The sequence below is a fragment of the Castor canadensis genome, chromosome 7 (genome assembly GCF_047511655.1).
Source record: "Castor canadensis chromosome 7, mCasCan1.hap1v2, whole genome shotgun sequence".
Classification (NCBI taxonomy): Eukaryota; Metazoa; Chordata; class Mammalia; order Rodentia; family Castoridae; genus Castor; species Castor canadensis.
Genome location: NC_133392.1, coordinates 38,922,300 through 38,942,404, shown reverse-complemented (window position 1 = coordinate 38,942,404; position 20,105 = coordinate 38,922,300). Strand labels below are relative to the sequence as shown.

The following is a 20,105-nucleotide window of genomic DNA, read 5'->3' as shown; positions in this document are numbered from 1 at the left end:
GAGGCGGATTTGGCAGCCAATAGGGACAAGAGGAACCGAAATGGAAAATGTGGCCTAGCTGTCCTGCCCTATTATGTGTGTGCGTGGGGGTGGGGGCACGAAATCGCCCTCTCCTCCACACCCCAGCTTTTCCTTCGTAGGTGGAGGCCATTAGAGGACCTAGAAGGGAAAGGCTGTGTCCCCAAGACGGCGGGCAGGATAGAGGGCAGGGAAAAAAAGAGCAGCCAGCGACCCCAAGCAGGGCAGTTTTGTGGGTACCGGGGAGACAAAGGCCACCAGCCCTGCGCCCACCCTCAGGCCAGGGCATCCGCCCCACCCTATACACGCCACCTCTGCACTCCGTATCCCCACCCGACCCTTTGTAGGCCTCGCCTTGTTGCCCCCGAATCCAAGCCCTCGTCATCATCTCAAGCGACAGTCTGCAAACAACATGGCGACCGGCCGCGCACCGCGGGGGCATCCTCTCCGAGCCCTCGGGATTGACGAGGTGGCTGCGGCCGGAGCCCCTGACCCCGGGGGGGACAGCGAGCTGGAGGGCTGGGACCCGAGGCCCGGGACAAGACAGCGGCAAGAGCGGCGCACGGCCCAGTCCGCGAACAGGACGCACGCGGGGGCGGCAGGCGGGGCGCGCGGCGGCGGGAGCGCGCGCGGAGCGGCGGCGGCGGCGGCGGCGGCGGTTGGAAGCGGCCGCCCAGAGCCCTCTCGCGGTCAGCACAGCAGCAGCGCCAGCCCCAGCAGCCGTCCGGCCGCCGCCGCCGCCGCCGCCACCGCCGCCTCGCGCTCCTGCCGCCCGACCCGACATGAGTGAGGCGGGTCAGGAACCCTCTCCCGCCGCGCCGCCGGCGGTGGCGGCGGCCGCCCCGGAGGACAAGAAAGGGAAAGAGCCGGAGCGCGAGAAGCTGCCGCCCATCGTGTCGGCCGGCGCCAGCGCGACCGCGGTAGGTGCGGAGCGGGGGGCCGCGGGGAGCTCCGACGGCGGGCGTCGGGAGGGATGGAGGGAAGGTGTCCGGGTGCCCGAGGCCGAAACGAGAGCGCGGTGCCCCGTGGATCGCTCCGAGCACCCCGCGAGCCGCACCTTCCACGCTCCGGGAACGGTAGGGGCGGCGGGTTCCGCGGGACGTGTCGGTGGTCTCGTCGGGTTTGCCCCTCACTTTGTCTAAGGCGCGACCTGCGCCCTGGAGCCGGCGTCCTGTGTTGGACGCACGCCGTTAGGCAGGCGCGGGTGGTTTTTCCACGGAGGCGCCTGTCTGCCTTGCAGGCGCGGAGGTTCCGCTCTTTCTTGGCTTCCCTTCCCCTTCCCCCTTCACACTTGATTGTGACCTTAACGTTGCCGTCAGCGTAGTGGGAGGCAGATGCATCGGTGATGGTTTTATTTTTCCTGTGATGCAGACGTGTGACCCAAGGGAGGGTGGCTTTTTGAACCTTTGATTGAAACTCAGGTTACCTAGGCTTGACAGGGATGATTTTCCTGATGGATTTTGGAAGGTTTATCTGGAAGACGCTCTCAGCAGGGGGGAGAAATGACCCAAGCCTTGTATGCACATATGAATAATAAAAAAAAAATCAAATTGTAAAAAAATAACAAATACATATTGCCAGATGATGTCATGGGACAGTCCCCTCCTTCCCTTTCCCCATTTGTACTGGTGGTTGTGACTCTGGTTACTTTGGAACACAATTTAAAAAATATTAACCTCTGATTTTGAGATTTTCTTCATTTGACATAATATTTAAATACTTTTTGAAAGTTTGCTGTAACTCGTCATGCAGCTGTGCGTGACAAAATAGTAAAAGTTTAGGGAATATTATACCTTTTTTTAAATTCCTACTTGCACTCAATTTCTTAAAACCTCCCTCTTAAATGACTAAGAACTGATTAAAATAGCTCACTCCTCTTTAAAGCATTAGTATGTGGATAATGTTTTGATTTGGTAGGTTTTTCAAAAATGTTTAAGGCCTGTGATAACTGGAAATTGTTGAAACAACTCCTTTATATTATTTAATCAGTTCAGCAAATTGGGGGCGGTGATGGCACCCGTTTGAAAGTGTAACCACAATTGATGGGTAAAGGAGCTGAGGTTAGAGATTACCCCGGGAAAAGCTTTGCAGGAATTTGGTACCCACCTGCTGTAGACCTGGTTCCTGCTGTTGGTCCCCTAGGTTTTCAGAGCTTGTATAGGAAGTTCTCATCCCACACATGGTGTACTAACAGTTCATTGCTAAGGTGACTGTTTAAAGCAATAAATGCATCTGCTTATAGAAACAATTACATGAATGGGTTTAATTTCTGAGGCACCTTCCCAAAACCTATGTATCTCAGTGTGTAATTGAAATGATTGGTTTGAATAAAAATTTGCAGAAGTTGATACAGTGTGGATGCCGGTCTAACATCTGTTACCTGAAACGCATGGGGCTTTCTAATTTTTTAGATTTTTTAAGGTAATTTGGTACATATACCATTTATATACCCACAGTGAGGTCCTGGCCCTATAATCAAGTATATTTTAAGATGCAGAGCAATACATGTGTGTTCTGCTAAATGGGATAAAGTCAGCCTCATGTCATTTCAGGTTAGATTCATGTTTTTGCTACTGAATAAGTTACAAAAACATTTCTGCTTCAGAATTTGTAGGACTTTGGAATTGTAAATAAAGGATTGTGGGCTTATACTTTAGTCAAAAAGAATAGAGTTCAAAAAAGTTTGTTTTTTTTTTTTTAAACTCTCATATTAAAATTTGAAGAGACAGTTGGAATAGAAGGCAATAATGAATAGAAAAACTTGAGGTCCTGAAGGCAGTTTCTGGTGCTTTAATATGGTCTTTCAGCATTGGTGCTATTGGTCTATTTAATGATGCTTTTAAAAATAACAGAATTTATGACAGAATTTTTGTCAGCATATACGTACATATATTTATCAGAGAGAGAGAAAGCATTTCAGAGCTGTGAAAAGCCTGTCAAGAAAATATGTGCTTCAAATTAAAACCACACTAAGATTCCACCTCACCCCTGTTAGAATAGCCATCATCAGCAACACCACCAACAACAGGTGTTGGCGAGGATGCGGGGAAAAAGGAACCCTCTTACACTGTTGGTGGGAATGTAGACTAGTACAACCACTCCGGAAAAAAATTTGGAGGCTACTTAAAAAGCTAGACATCGATCTACCATTTGATCCAGCAATACCACTCTTGGGGATATACCCAAAAGACTGTTACTCAAGAGGCACCTGCACATCCATGTTTATTGCGGCACTATTCACAATAGCCAAGTTATGGAAACAGCCAAGATGCCCCAGCACTGACGAATGGATTAAAAAAATGTGGTATCTATACACAATGGAATTTTATGCAGCCATGAAGAAGAACGAAATGTTATCATTCGCTGGTAAATGGATGGAATTGGAGAACATCATTCTGAGTGAGGTTAGCCTGGCTCAAAAAACCAAAAATCGTATGTTCTCCCTCATATGTGGACATTAGATCAAGGGCAAACACAACAAGGGGATTGGACTATGAGCACATGATAAAAGCAAGAGCACACAAGGGAGGGGTGAGGATAGGTAAGACACCTAAAAAACTAGCTAGCATTTGTTGCCCTTAATGCAGAGAAACTAAAGCAGATACCTTAAAGCAACTGAGGCCAATAGGAAAAGGGGAACAGGAACTAGAGAAAAGGTTAGATCAAAAAGAATTAACCTAGAAGGTAACACACATGCACAGGAAATCAATGTGAGTCAATGCCCTGTATAGCTATCCTTATCTCAACCAGCAAAAACCCTTGTTCCTTCCTATTATTGCTTATACTCTCTCTACAACAAAATTAGAGATAAGGGCAAAATAGTTTCTGCTGGGTATTGAGGGGGGGGAGCGGGAGGGGGCAGAGTGGGTGGTAAGGGAGGGGGCGGGGGCAGGGGGGAGAAATGAACCAAGCCTTGTATGCACATATGAATAATAAAAAAATAAATAAAAAAAATAAAATATGTGCTTGGTTCTTCTAAAGGGCAAGAAACCTAGGAGAACTGAGATGGTCACTGAGTTTACCAGTGAGTTGGGGAGGCCTTTTTGTGTTGGGGACAGGTTAGTTACTTGATGGGATTGAGTGGGCTGAGAAAGGCAGTTTGTGGCCTGTTCAACTGTTTTTCAGACTCCTTCTGTATTAAACAGAGCTCCTGTATTAAGTAGTGTTTAGGACCCTAATTGCCATGTATCACTTTTTCTTTCAGCCATTTTAGTGATTCCTCTGTTTTGTCCAGGTAATGACTCTGTCTCTCTAGGGTGAGTTTATGACTCAATTCAAGTTGCCCTATAATAGTGGCTTTTCACAAAGTTACTGTACCACTCTCATTGTCTATGAGATTGTGGAAACAACTTAGAGTGACAGCTCACTAAGATTAAAAAAGGAGGCCTGACTATGATGATCCTAGCACAAGTTAGAGTTTAAACTGTGTCCTGGAGGTTTAAAGAAGGTGTAGGAGTGGGAGAGAGAATGCTGGAAAGTGCAGCCCTGGACTGATGTATCCTAAAACCACCTAAATGTGAAGGAAGTCCATTTCTAACCAGGAGGTTCCTAATACAATGGTATCAAACCTGACTGACCAGAGAGTTCTTTTGGTGGCATGCTAAGGTCCTTATTCCCGTATCTTACCCTAGGGCACCAGTTTACAACCTTTGATCATGGTAGAATCACCTGGGAACTTTTGAAAATATCATTATCCAGGCCCAAATGCAGGAAATGGAGCTCAGGCATCTTTTTAAATTTTTTAAAAATTCCCTGGTATAGCTAAGATTGAAAATTCTGTCTCTACTGAATTAGAAGCTATGGGCAAGACCCAGGAATCTGCATTTTTAATGATCAGCCCCCATCCAAGGTCTGCTTAGTTCATGGAGTAGCTTTTGAAAAAGCCTGGTAAAAGGGATGTATTAAATGAATAAGGCATGTTTGGGAATTGAAAGAAATGGCTTTAAAGTGGTTTTAGTTAGAGATGCTCAAGAAGCTATAGCTGGAGCCCTCAAAGGCTACCAGTGTTTGAGATTTCTGTGTTGCTGCTGTGGAGAGGGAATGCAGCTCCACAGTGGAGAGTCAAGAGAACGAAGAATTTGAAGGAGAGGAGGGGAGATAAAGTAGTTGCTGATGTAAGTACAAATGGTAGGAATGCTCAAAGGAGGGGCAAAATTAACAGTGGCAAGTGAGGATGAGTCTGACTACTTACTTTACTATTTAATCAGGTGAACAGGAAAAGGGAGATTCTCCATGGAATAGAGTACCAAGGGATGAAGTAGGTTCAAGAAAGAGCTAGATTTTATGTAGGTCAGGGAGGTGAGGGGAAAAGGAAGAAATCAGTTTAGAATTTTCTTGTGTGTTTGTTGTATGTATGGTGCTGAGAATAGAAACCAGGACTTTGCATTCTACCACTGAATTACATCCCCAGCCTCATTTTAGAATTTTAAAGAGAAGTTTGTGCACAAATAGGAGGTGAGGAAACATGTCAAATAGGTAGAAGATGAAGAGAACAGTTTGAGGGAAACCATATGGGAAGGATTTAATGAGACATCTGTAACGAGAATGAGAAATCTATATACTTTATGTCAGGTGTATATAAATAAATGGGTTTGATGGAGCAGTTACCAAAATGTAACTACTAACTATTGAACATCTATTATGATTAGTTTTGCCCTAGATTCTGCAGAAAACACAAAAACAAGGTTTTATAAATCCCCATCTCAGGGTATGCAGGACTAATGCATGAAAAGCAAAGCAATATATAAAAGCCACAGTGAGCTACAGAAATGGTGTATAGTATTGGAGCTTAGCGAAAGGGGATCAGTGTGCCCAGAAGGGTGAAGAAAGGCCTTGCAGTAAAGGTAATAATTATTTAAATTGGCTGACCATTAGGGACATAGGATTTGGATGGGCAAAAGAAAGTGGGCAAAGTCATCCAGTGGGGAAAACTACAAGAGCAGACCTAAAAGGGAAAAAATCAGGGAGCAATAAAGCTAGCACAGTGGAAGTGTTCTGGGAACCTTTGGGAGGTAAGTAAGATTGCATTGGGGCTGGAGCCAGTTCACTAGGCAGAGAAGTTTGGCCTTCCCACCCTGTGGTTAATAGGGAGCCACTGGTATTCCTTGACAAATGGAATAGGAAGAAAGTGAAGGAAGAAGCTTTGTAGTTTATGTCTGTGGTGATGAGTATATCCACTAGAGTAGAGTCCCTGTAAGTGATAGAAGAATCCACATGATAGGAAACCTAATTATAGCAGTAAAGGAGAAAGAAGATTGCTAAAGAAAAAGGACTTAAGCTTTCTATAAAAGGTCTCTCAGGAAAAATATATAACAAGGTAGTCTAGCCAGTAGCATTTCAAATTTGTGTGTGTGTATAAACTTACCTAAACCCTGCCTACCTAGGTGTTTGGAACAATCTTATATATGGAAAATCTTTTTTAATTTTTAATTTTTGTATTTTATCGTTTTTACATTTACTCACATGTATATAGATTGTTTGGGCCACCTTCCCCCCACATGGAAAACCTTTTGTCCTTTGTCTGTTTTATCCTAAACAAGAGTTGAGGTGGGAGAGTAAACCATTATGATGATGAGCATGTTTTAAGTAATTTAATATAACTGCATATTTTCAAAAGTACATCTTACATGTGTATATGTGTAGTAATAAATAATAGCTGTTGAGTCCCTGCTCTGTCCTGAGCATTTTCCATGTATTCTGTCATATAGTCAGTTACACCACCACCACCACCAATCACACAATTCTGTGAGGAAGTTATTCCCATTTTATAGAAGAGGATTCTGAGTGACACATTATATGTAACTTGCCAAAGTAAAATAGCTACTGAAGGACAGAGATTGGTTTATAATTGAGATGTTTCTCAATCAAAAACCCATGCTAATGTTCAGAATATCTGTGATCATAAGAAAAGATGTGGTCCAACAACAAATTTGTTTAAAACTTTATTGCCAGAAGCAGAACTGCTATGGAAGAGAAAGATGTGTTCTAGGATCATCTGATCATTTTAGTTTTAATGTTATGATGTAGATACTTAATTAAATTTTTTGTAAAATAATCTGATAAAGAAAAAGTAATGTGTGTTTTAAGGGATAAATGAAGAGGGATGTAGCTATATAAATGTATACTGAGTGTCTATAAGTTGATCGCAAAGTCTGTCAACTTTTTTTTTAGTTGAGAAGTCTTAATATGTTTGTCTGCTTCCTCCCATTCATAATTAATTTGTATGTTAGGGCACAAATAATTTGATTATTTTTGACAATTGGAGAAAAGTCATCATAAATTGTGGATCAGAGAACCTTTTAAAGTGTCAAATGTGATACTGCTTTGTTATTTGTAACTGTCAATAAAATTGGGAGAATATTAGAACCTACTTTGTAAGATAGATATGAAGACTAAATTAATACACATAAGGAATTTAGGAAAAAGTTCTGTGTAAAGTTAGCACTCAGTTGTTAGATGGTATTATTTAGAAACCAGGATCTCTAGCTGAAAAGCTTTTTGTTAGTCAGCCAGCCAGCCCTGTCCCATGGCTATGGTGCTTTTTCTCATAGCCTTCTCTGTATATTATTGCCTTTATCAACCCATTGCTCTCCCAATCCATGCACAGAATTAAGAAATGTCATGTGCTGTCTGAACTCTTCAGGACTGTCCTAAGTCTGGATTCATAGGAATTTCGTTTTGAAGAGAAATATCTTCAAAGAGTTCTAGGTTGCCAGAGTAGCAGCTTCTTTTGGCATTGTGCTTAAAAATTGACTTCCTTATTTTTAGAGTTGAGAAGAGAAAGATCAACAATGGATGAATGAAGTAATGGGTGAAGCTGAGAAAGCTCTGGGAAGCTTTGATTCCCCTGTTTTTTGTTTTTTTGTTTTTTTTTTTTTCTCTCAGCATTGTAATTGGCTGTATGGGTGAAGGAGTTCTTCTTATGTGGTAAAATGTTATGAGCCTTAGATGAATAACTAGTTGTTGTTAAGCTGCTATTTGTATTTTGGAGGATATCTGTTTGACAGTATAATAAACAGCTAAAATCTATATTTTTGAAATGAATATAATCAAATGTGCCTTTTAAAAATAAAAAATATTAAAATTTTACTAATTCATCTGAATTGAAAAGTTGTTCTAAAATTTGAGTTTAGTTATCAAAGATACACCTCAAATTAACTTGGTTTTGATTCTGATGTTTTTTAATTAAAGAACAGCAAGAATTACGACTATATCAAAACACATTATAAAAATAGCATTAAATAGCATTTTGCTGAACAAGAATAATGTCTTGATGCATTTTCATCTTTTCTATGTTGTAAAATAACACATCAGGATAAAATCTCTGATGGCCTCTTGCCTTTCTGGTGGTAAATGAACCCTGAAATTTTTGAGCTTCAGGACTAACGTCTATAGTGTTAATTGTTAGTTATCTCTAAGATAAATTGTATTGTGACATTTTTGTGACAACATTTTATTTCAGAATCCACATTCATATATCCTAGTGTCCTGTGAAGGAAGTGGTCTGTATCACTTAAAGAAAGCAATTCCACTTGGACCAGTGCTATTTAGTTTTGGAGGGAAGTTTACACCTTAAAAAGTAGCTGACTTTTCACATCTTAATAGAAGGATAAAAAGTTAGCACTTCTGATTTTATAACCCAGCATCCTAATAAGAAACTGTGAAAAAAAAAAGTACAAAAAAGAGAAAATATCTTTACCCAGTTACAAGACCTAAAATAGTGTCTTTTGTAGACTCTAAATACAGAGGAGGCCTTACACTTGATATAGTCCTAATAGGTAGTTTAGGTCATTTTATTTTTAAAGTTGGTAAAGCAAGCTATCTTAAAAGTTCTTATTTTAACCAAAAACATATAGCCGGAAGTGGTGACACACTCCAGTAATTCCAGGTAATCCGGAGGTGGAGGCAGGATTGTGAGTTTGAGGCCAGATAGGGCAAAGATAGGGGCAAGACCTTTTTTCAAAACAAAAAGAATTTTTTTTAATGAGTGGGTCATAATTCAAGTTGTAGAGTGCTTGTCTAGCATGCACAAGATCCTGGGTTCAATCCCCGATACCAAAGGAAAAAAAAAGATGTATATGTTTGCTAATGTATTTGTTGACCTAATAACTCAGTATCTCAGGAAGCCATTTACTCTTTTGAAAAAGTAGTTTTTATATCCATCATAAATACTCCACAGATTCATTCAGACTGAAGGGGAGGTTTTGTAGACCTGGAAATTCAATTTAAAATATTTTATTTCAGAACTCTGAGGAGGAGAGATGTTATGCCTTTAAAATGTTTTGTGATAGAACAAAGCCAGCCATTATCCTCTATCAAGTATTGGTTTAGAAAGTAAAAGGGTTTAGCATCTAAGGCAACTTTTGGAGGATAGAAGATGATCAAAGTAAATTTTACCAGAATTCTGACTGTAACAGAATTTGGTATTGAAAACAAAAATGATCATAGTAGACTGTGGATTTTGTCCTTATTGGCATCTGTTTAAAAATATAACATTCAAAATTTAATTCAAATACAGTCTGTTCCTCAGTAAAAGTTGAAAGTAGGAACTCATGTATTTAAATAAAATATAAATAAGGTTAAAATATTTAGTTATATGTTAATATGAGTAGAAACATTTCTATCAGTATTTAAATTTTTTGAGATTATTTAATACTATAATTTTACTTATAATCTGTGTGATTATATAGTCAAATCACTATTAAGATCTGTGTTAGGTACTAGTGAAATATGATTTTTAATTAGTTATTGTAATTACTGCATAAAATTCTTCTCCCGTTTGCAATGTTAAATTCATTGAGTTTAATAAAGTCATGGCTAGCCTCTTCCTTGAGAGTCAAGTCCATTATTTATTATACCAGGTTGAAGTATTTTTCCCCTCAGTGAATTCTTACAGTGTTTACCCTCCTGGCTTTCTATTTGTACTTATCTTCAATCTATAACAGCTGGTAGGGTATCCTGCTACTATCTATTCTTTAACACATCCAACCCACTGCCTGCAGGCTGGTCACATTCCAAGACTTCATCTCTAGTGTTCTTCTGTAGGACTCAGAGATAATGCTTCCAAAACTTCTCAGAAAACCAGATGCAATATCTGTGATAGGTCTAGATTTTTAAAAGGGATATAAAGTGATGTCCTCTAACTTTTAATTTGGTCTGAAGTTTGATGTCATATTAATACTCAGTGACTTCCTGACTTGATTCTGTAATTTTTGGTTAGTCAGTTTGCCATTGCACAGCATGCTGCCCTGTTTTTTTTTAATTGTGGAAGTTTTTTGTTATATATAGGATTTCTCTTGTACAAACTGATACGGGACAATCATCGTTTTGAGGGTTGGCTTTTATTAATGTGTCATTTCCATAATTCATGTCATCTTAAGTATAAAGTATGAAGAGTAGTCATTTTACAAACAACAGACACATCAAAGGGATTTTTTTTTCATGTTGTTTAAGCTTATTTGATTACAAGAAACAGAAAATTGCCAAAGGAAATAGAAAATTGCCATAAGTGTCCACTTACACCTCCTTTTAGCAAAAGGAATTTACTGGAATTTTAGCTGTAGATTAGAATGAGAAAAGAAACAGAAGCTAGCTGTGTTCGGTGCCTTTTGTATTCTTTCACTCTTAGCTGATCAGTCTTTTTATATTCCTCCATCTAAAATCTGGAAAGACCACCTTTGATTGATTTAATAGGAAGTATCAATGCCCTTCATGCCAGGAAACTACTATATGGCCTTCCTACCTATAGATAACCTGCCTTTTGATTGAGTGCCCATCTCTGCTTCAATCCACGGTTGTTCCTACCCGAAGAACATCAGTAATGCTATGGGGGTCACATGAGTGGCAGTTTGAATAGAAGTGAGCCTTGATTTGGCTGCTGTGATAATGTGCCCAGTAATGCGCTCTCAGAGCTTTGTTGTTGTTTTCTCCTCCAACAAACCTAAACACTTCCTTCCCCATTGCCTTCGTGTCCTAGCTTCCCATTCTTTGTCAATCCACTTTATATGGTTTCTGCCTTAACATTCGCCTGCATCTGTGTGGTCTGCAGTGTCCCTAAGATTTCATAGCTATCACTAGAATAGGCACACTAGGCCTTCATCATTTAACAAGTTGACTTTTTTTTGGGAAAAAAAAAACTTTATCCTTATTTTGTTTTTTAACATATTGCTTCTTCTGGATTTCTTTATCTCTTTGATCATTTTTTAAATCTCCTTTGTCATCTCACGTCATACGGTTTTGTCCCTACTGAATAATAATGACCTTGTTAGAAAAATGCCTAGTGAGCATTGATTCCTAATTACTCACAAACCATATATTTATATAACACAGTCTAGAATTTTCTTCAAATAGGTCCACAGTGAGGTATCAAAATACCTATTCTCATAAAATTTTAAAACAACAGTTTACATTGTTTATTTCATCTGTTTTATAACTTATGGGACATTCAGTCATTCTTGTTATGCTTCAGACTTATACCTAAAGTAGGATTTGCCATTTTGTCTGTGCTTGGCCCAGGCCGCCATTCTCCATTCCCTGTTACTGCTGTTTCAGTTCAGACTTCATTTCTTGCTGTTTTAGCTTCCAGTATTACTTCCTAGACTTACTCTATCCCCTAGACTGCTACCAGAGTGATTTTCCAAAATACACATAGAAATATTGTATATCTCTGTCTTATTTATTTCTGTTTTCAATTTTCTCTCATACCTTTGAGAATAGACATTATAGGTCTCCTAGAGATTAGAGCTGATAGCTGTTGTTAATTATTAATTGAATTAGTTACTTATTATTTTATTTGGAAATCTCACAAGTGAACTAGGCCATGTTCTTTAAGACCTCATTTTATTAAGGTGATGTCGAGGAAAGAGAAGAAAGAAAAGAAAATGTTGAATCTTTTCCAGATTGCTAGGGCATCAGCTGTTTCTCTAAAGTACACTTAGTTTTTATGCATATGTTCATTTGCTCTGGTTAGGTGAGTTGCTCCTAATATATCAGCATGCATCTATAAAAGTAGAAAGATAATTGCAACTACAAAGGGTAGTTGTGAAAATAGGCTGATACATTTAATATGCCTACTGTCATATGGTATACCTTAAAAGTGATAGCTAGTATAACTAGAGACTGTCATGTGATCATTTAAGAGTACAGACTTCATGGTCATTCAGACTGGAATTTAAATTCTGGATTCCCATTTACCACCTCTGTGGACTTGGACATGGCACCTTGATTTCTCTTGAGATGTAAATGCATATCTCATAAGAATATTATAATGTATTAAAGCATCTAATATAGTCTTAAAGGATATAACAGGGACTCAGTTAGTGAATTCTTTTAGTATGTTATCATAGTAATAATCATTTGTTGAGTTCCCATTATGTTGTAGGTTCTACATAGACATGTTATTGTCTATGATTCTGAGACTTCCTATTTTTATCCCACATCTATTAGAAAACTACTTCATTTCAGTTAGGTAATATGTTTAACTTCTATAGACCAAATCATGTAGGCTAATCATAACACAGAAATATTAACTTGGACCTCACTGAGCTGAAATCTAACCAACAATCAAGGAGGAAGCAAAACCAAATGAAACAAGTAACAACAGTCTGTGAGCAGCCAAAGATGTCACATAGACAAAAATTGCATCTATGTACTTTACTCACGGAAGTAGCCCTCACATCCTCACTTCGCACCCATCTCTGTTTCTGTTGCTTGTTCACTAGTGAATCTCAGACAATTCCAGTTTCCTTATCTATGAAATGAGAGTTAATTTCTAAAAGTCTCTTAATTCCAGAAACTTCTAAATTCTAGTGTATAGTGTCTTAAATTTATTCTCTTTGGGTCCTTTTCTATACTAATCTCTTTAAAAAAAGAAAAGAAAAACATAGTTGTTTCAAAGAATAAGTAAGAATGATTGGTTTTATAGAAATGTGTATATCAGAAAAAGCTTTTCAGAGAAGTTTGACAGTTATGCAGCAGTTGCAGATTAACCCCAAGTTTCAGTGTTTAAAAACTCTAAAGGTTTGTCATTGCTAATGGTATAGTCTAAAGTTGGTCAAGAGCAGCTTTGCTCCCCATAATCATTCAAGGACCCAAGCTGATGAATGATCTAACATCTCAACTCTTATCCCCTATCATTATCACAGTACTAGAAGAAAGCAAAGAGCTGGAATTTTGCACACCAATCTTAAGTGTATCCATATTTTCTGGCCCAGTATCCATACTTTCTGGTCCAGAAATGATAAACAACATCATTTGTCCTTATGGCCTATTAGAGTTAATCAGATGGCTTTGTGGGGCACACACGTGAATAATTTGGTGAGCATAAATGCTTCTGTTGTATCACTCGAGCTGATTCTGAAAAGGTAAGTGAAGAAAGAATAGATGAAATGAAGCAGACTTCATTGACTGAAAGTGAAGTTACTTTTAGAGTAAAAGAGTAGATGTTAAGGAGTTAACTATTCTCTTAAGAGACTGGAAGCTGGAAAAGAGTAAGCCTTGAGGCAGCTGGTTACATGATTTTGTTTCTATGAAATACAGACTAATTAAATTAATTAAATATCTATTATGAAGGTTTTTGGTGGTACTGCAGTTTGAACTCAGGGCTTCATGCTTGTGAGGCAGGCACCCTACCACTTAAGCCATACCTTAAGCCCAGTATTGTGAATTTTATGGAGTTACTTGATAGAAAATGTATCAATGGATAGATTTGCTTTACATTGTTCTGTGATCCATACTTAAGAGTTCCTAAGTGCTTAGAACTTTTTTTTTAAAGCCTGGTATACTCAAAATTGAACCACAATGCCTAGAAAAAATAAAATTTAAAGGATTTATCCTTTAATCTGAACTTTTAAAGTTGTATCAAATGACAATAGAACTTCAGTAAATCAACCTATGAAGTGTAACGTGCATGTAAATTATTAAAAATAATTATTTTTGTAGGTCACAAAAACAGTAATACCTAAAAACCTAATTAACATTAAGGGAGTATGAACTGTGTACAGAAGCAATGCTAATTATTTTATATGTATTATCTTTGTTAAACCTCATAACTCTATGAAATAATTATCCCTTTTACAAACCTTATCAGTTTGTAAGCAGTTAGGTGATACAGCTCTTTTATACTTAGGGTCCTAGCAAAGGTAAGTCACTTGTACATACATCAGTTTTATTTATCATCTATTATTAAATTAAATAGATCTGTTATTAAATTAAAATCTCTTATAAATGGTTTTGATTTATGCAATAAAATAATTTAATTATAGGCAATAAGAATTATGCTGCAATTTTAACTTTTCTTTTTTTTAGGGTTCAGACAGAGGTGCCAAAGGCCAAACATCCTCTTTCAGCAGTTTCGTTTCAACTGTTAGCCAAAAGAAAGAAGCCGCTGAAAATAAAAGTTCACCTACACATCTTGTTTTCCCTAACATCAAGAATGGTAATGATTTATATGTCTTGGCTAAAAGTACATTATAGTATTAAAGTATTTTAAAAGGTTGATTTTAATTATTCAGCATTGTGCTGATGATAGGTGTAGTTAATACAAGAAAAGAAATAAACTAGGTAAATATTTTTAAGAAGAAGCAAAATAAATCGTTATTTTTGGGTGATTGCTACTTCAAGTAAGAATGAAATACAATACTCATGAATAGTAAGTATGATTAGATAACCAGCTATAAAATAAAGATAACAAACATTATATGTATATTACACGTTGTATATAGTTTTATTATACAGTTGTGTTAATCAGTCTTTCCATTGCTGTAACAAAAATACCTGAAACAGCTTCAGGGACAAAGACTTATTTTTGTCTCACAATTTCAGAGGTTTCACTCCATGGCCACTCAACCTTGTGTTTCTGAGCTTGTGGTGAGGCAGAACCTCATGGCGGGTGGTGTGGGGTGGAGAAGAGCTGCTTACCTCACAGCAGCTGAGAAGCCAAGAAAGAGACAGGAAGAGGCCAGGGACTAGATACACCCTTCAAAGTCATACCCCCAGTGACCTGCTTCTTCAAACTAGACCCCACCTCCTCATTGCCACCTTCAGTATGAACTCATCAGTGGATTAATGGATTGATAAAGTTAAGCACCTTCATGATCCATGCACCTCTCAATAGCACCACCAGCTGGGGATCCAAGCATTCAATACTTGAACCTCGTAGGGGGGAACATTTCATATTCAAGTCATAACAAGAATATATAAATATGATACCAATGTGTGATATATTTCCTGTATTCAAGCAGTAAACAATTAGAAGACTTAATGGAAAATATATGAAATACTTAGAAATAAATCTAAAAGGAAATACACAAAACCTATATAGAGAAAATATAAAACTGTCAAGGATCAGATCAGGAGGATTGTCATTTGAGGCCAGCCTGGGCAAATAGTTCCTGAGATCCCCATTTCCAAAACAGACTGAAGGTGTGGCTTAAGGGTTAAGAATGTCTGCTTTGCAAGCATGAAGCCCTGAGTTCAAAACCCAGCCCTCCCCCCAAAAAAAGTAGACTAGAAAGTGGTTTGAATGGGAAAGCTTACAATTTTCATAGAAATGTCAGGTCCACCAAATTTATTCTGTGCATTTAATGAGTCACCCGTTCTTTGAAGGAAAACTTAACAAAATCATTCTGTATTTGATGTGCAAGAATAACGGTCTAAGAGGATATAAAATAAAGAACTGAAGGGAGCCATTCCCTCACAGTGCCATATATTAAAAAGCTATGCTAATGATACCATTGCCACTAGGAAAACCAGGTAGATGACAATAAGTGAGTAAAAAATATTGTATGTTAACAGCATTAAATTATTCAAGAAGTAGAATTAAGCTAACTGGCTAAACTCTAAAAAATAATGAAGTAAGATTTTTAAAGCTATAAAAGTACTAGAAGAATATGCAGGAGATTTTCAAATGTACATGTACTTACCAACCTAGTAATTCCACTTCTGTCAATTTTGTCTAAGGAAATAATGTGGCATATGTGCAAAGATATAAAGAAAGAATATACATTATTTATAATAGTATTTGAAGCAACCTCAGTGGACTGGTTAAATTGTGTTAATCTGTATTGTAAATAGTACTCTTTTAATAAAAAGAATGTGCTAAGTATATAAAGTAATTAGGACAAATGTCCATAGTACATTATAAAATTTAAAAGGCAAGTTATACAATTATTGGTAGAATATGACTCCAGTGTTTTTAAATAGGAAAAACTCTTTTATACTTTGAGCATAGAAAGGGTGCCTAAAAATCTGTTAATAATTTCCTCATGGAGGATTGTTGTGTATTGTATTAATGTTTCTTTGTATAACTATATTGTTTTATCTCAGGAAACAAATTACTTGCATACTTTTAAGTGTCCTTCACCCTGTAAAAAGACAAACTTATAAAGGTTTGAATACCTCTCACATTCCAACCAACCAAAACAAACCTAGAAGTGTTTAAGGACATAGTTTATGGTGAATTATCTGTGTCTATTAACTACACTTGGGATACACTATTCTTGCACACATTTTGTTTGATACTGCAAATGAATGCTAGACCTATACCGGTTAATATCTATATAGCCTCATTTATGACCTTCTGCCTTTGATAACTTTTTTCTTCCTTTATTTATTTACACCCTCACACATTCCATCAACTACATCTTACCCTAGAGAGGCACCAGTGCCTATGTGTTATAGTCCTCCAACACAGTAAAACAAACCTGAAATTGTGATACCATTATAGAAATAGAGAAATAAAGAAAATTTACCTATTTGATGTGTGAAGAGAGTTAAGAGAAATAACTTCTGTTTTAGATATATTAACTAGAAAATGATAACTTTTATTTATATAATATTTATAATTTAGAAATGCTTTCACATATACCATTTCATTTGAGTCTCAGAACAATCATGTAAAATAGAACAGATATTAGAATCCTCATATTCATTTTATATGCTGCATAACAAATTGCACAACCTAATTGCTTAAAAACAACACCAATTTATTAGTTCATAACTCTTTTGTTCAGAAGTCTGGGTTTTTTTCCCTCAGGGTCCTAGAAGGCTGATATAAAGATATTAGTTGGTCTGGGCTCTGAGCAAGAATTCAAGCTCCTTCAAGTTGTAGGCAGAATTCATTCTTTGTGGTTTTAAGATTAATGTCCTATTGCCTTGCCCAACTGTCAGCCAGGGTTACTCTTGGCTCTGAAGGCTTGACCACAGTTCCTTGCCATGTGCCATCTTACATTTTTGTAATATCAAAGTTTATTACTCTTTCAAGGCTGACAGCAGTATCCCTGTATTGAATCCCCTTTATGATTCCAGTCTCTCTGACTTTGTCTTCTGTAACCAGTGGAAGAAGGACTAGTGTGATTAGGTTTTGCCTACCTGCAGTTTTCCTATTTTAAGATCACATTTATAGATTCCCAGGATTAGGACTCAAGTTATCTTTTGGGAGGGGTCATAAACTCCAACTCACAACACAATGTTAGGAACCTTGAGAAAATTGAAATCTATGCTATAGAGAATAGCAGTGAGTCAAAAAGAAGTTGGAAGTAACCATAACCTTTGTTTGGATTTTTTTGTTCAAATTCCTTAGCCTTTGATTCCCTTTTCTGTATTCTTTTATACAAGCATCTTAATCTCTGAATTTAGCTTGTCAACTCATATGTGCACAAGTCTTTGAGTGGTCATATTGATTTTGAATATAGTCCACGTACTTGAATTCCCATCACTTGTCTGCTTCTTTTTCATCTGTGCCAGTCCTGTGGACTATTCCCCAACCAGAACTTGGAGTATTTGCATATGCCACTCTAGAGGAATAGAGCTTTTAGCAGACTTTTTTTTTTTTTTCTTACCTTAACAAAACTCCTGATGCTGACTTCTCTTAGCTATTTTGTTTGAGTGCCACCTGAATTGGGGTATTTACATATGTTAGGGGCACTACAGAAAGAATTATTTTATTGAATGGGAATTTAGACTAAGTCTTCTACATGCAAGTGTGTTCATAATTCCTTAATCTTTTGAGAAGCTTCTCTTACTTGTCAATAATATTATTTCTTCAAAGACACATCATTCTTTGCAGTTATTTTAACTTTCTTCCTTTTCTGGTAGCAGGACCTATGCTGGGTATTTTCCAACAGCTTGTTTCCTTGTATGATCTTCAGGTGGTATTAGAGAAGCTACAAAACCTAGCATGGGTTTACCTAACAGCTGAGGAATCCCTTTCCTCCTGTAGGTCACATGACTAGGTATGCCTGTCAAGTTGGCCGTCCTTTTAAAGATCTGAGAAGTGTAGGAGTTTTACCTACTATAACAGTTGCTAGAGATGATACATCTTCAGAGAAACAATTGAGAAGATAATGTAGGAGTTGGAGATGTGGGGGAGGGGGGTATTGCCACATTCTCTCTTACTGTTTTATATTTTTCTTTCTGAAGTTATGCCCCTTTTCAGACTTACTTAAAACATTTTTTTTAAACAGCACAGAAGACCTTTAAAAGAAAAAGGCAGTTTTTCTTCAAAGCTTTTACAATAGCTTTGCACTCTTGATAATTCAGAAAGAATGGATATGAACTCTGACATTTACCTTGAGGGCAATGTTTCATTCCTAACTTAGCCCTTTTCACTAGTATTCTGGCAGAGGCCTGATGTGACATAATGAACTCGCCCATTTTTGCACACACGGAGAAATTTATCTTTGGCACTCTGAAATAGGAAAAGGAAGAACAAGGTGGTCTTCAGCTCAAATAGTGGTTAGGTGTGGGTCCTGTGATCTTTTCAGGTAAAGTAACACAGGGTTTCACAGTTTCTAAGAGCAACTTGAGGGGCAGACATGGAATAAGCTTTTAAAACAAACACAGCACAGGGATTGCTACCTAGGGATAGCAAAGGACTTGTTTCTTTAAGATTCCTACCCTAGAAATATCTGCAAGGCCTCAGATGACCCCCACCTCTGGGTTTCCTTGGAAAATGAACTAATTCTGGACTAAATCTCCAAGATACTTTCCTAGGTCACAGTGAGTACTTTGGATTTGCCTTTTCTTAACTATTCCTAGAGAGTGGTGTATCTATGAAGAACTTAAAATATTTTACTTCATTTGTTTACTTATCTGTCTCTTTACTAATCTGTATGTTCCTGAAGATTTTATTTTGGAGAAGGAAAGGACTATCTTTTTATATTAAAGTCAAGTTTTTGAATAGGTAACATTTATATGTTTTAAAAATCAAAACTGTAAAAATAAGTATGCCTCAGGTGTCTCACTGTCACACTCCTTTTTGCTATCATCCTTTATTCTTTCCTGATATATGCAAATGTAAGCAAATACATACATTTTCATTGCCCTCCTTAAAGAAAAGATAACTACTAGCACCTTGGTTTTTCTCAGTATATTCAAGGTATCTTTTCTGTGTTGTTATACAGAAAGCTTCCTCATTCTTTTTCACAACCATATTCCATTGTATTAAATGTATTAGAATTTATTTATGCAGACCCTATTAATTGAGTTGTGTCCATTCTTTTGTTACTGTAAACAACACCACAGTGAATGACTCTATAGTTATTTTGTTGATCTGCAAGTATATCCATAGAATATTCCTCGAAATTTGATTGTTAGATCTGGGAGTAAATGCATTTATAGTCTCTTTGAGTTTTGAATCCATCTGTCTCTAAGACCTGGCATCCATAGGACATGTAGCCTGTTCTCAGTAAGTTACTGAATGAAGAAATGCATAGGAGGCACTTTTTTGGGCTTCTAGCCTGTTTGCTTTGTTAGAATGTCAAACTCATCTCAAGGCTATAGTAAATTCTGTGAGATAGTCCAAAATAAGGCATCTGTTTCGTTAAAGATAAACTTCTGTAAAACAACTTAAGTATTTTTATAACCAAGCCAATAAAAGAACGTTTCACTCATGCTTTCATGAAGGTTTTACAAACATCATTGAACTAAGTAAAAAGTCCATCTCTAAACACCGATGAATATATTGCTTTATTTGGCTCTGATGGCTAAAGTCCTATGAGTCAGAGGTTGTTTTCCATCTTTCTTCCTCTCTCTCTCCTGCCTTCAGTTTTATTTTTGTTAAATATTCAGAGAAGTCATCTTATAGACAA

General features: G+C 37.6%; 1 protein-coding gene across 4 annotated transcripts in view; it reads left to right on the top strand.

Annotated features, from left to right (window-relative positions):
* The first annotated feature begins 743 nt into the window (after positions 1–743).
* The window catches only part of Hectd2 (HECT domain E3 ubiquitin protein ligase 2), a 69,090-nt gene continuing 49,728 nt past the window's right edge, over positions 744–20,105 (top strand). For 2 of the 4 annotated variants that reach the window (XR_012449694.1, XR_012449693.1), the window contains exons 1-2: positions 744–938; positions 14,323–14,452. Coding sequence is in view for 2 of the 4 variants with exons in the window: in XM_074078783.1 (XP_073934884.1) it covers positions 801–938; positions 14,323–14,452 (268 nt within the window). In the remaining 2 variants the exon portion in view is untranslated. The remainder of the gene's footprint in view (positions 939–14,322; positions 14,453–20,105) is intronic. The other 2 variants (XM_074078783.1, XM_020169990.2) reach the window with 2 other exon arrangements.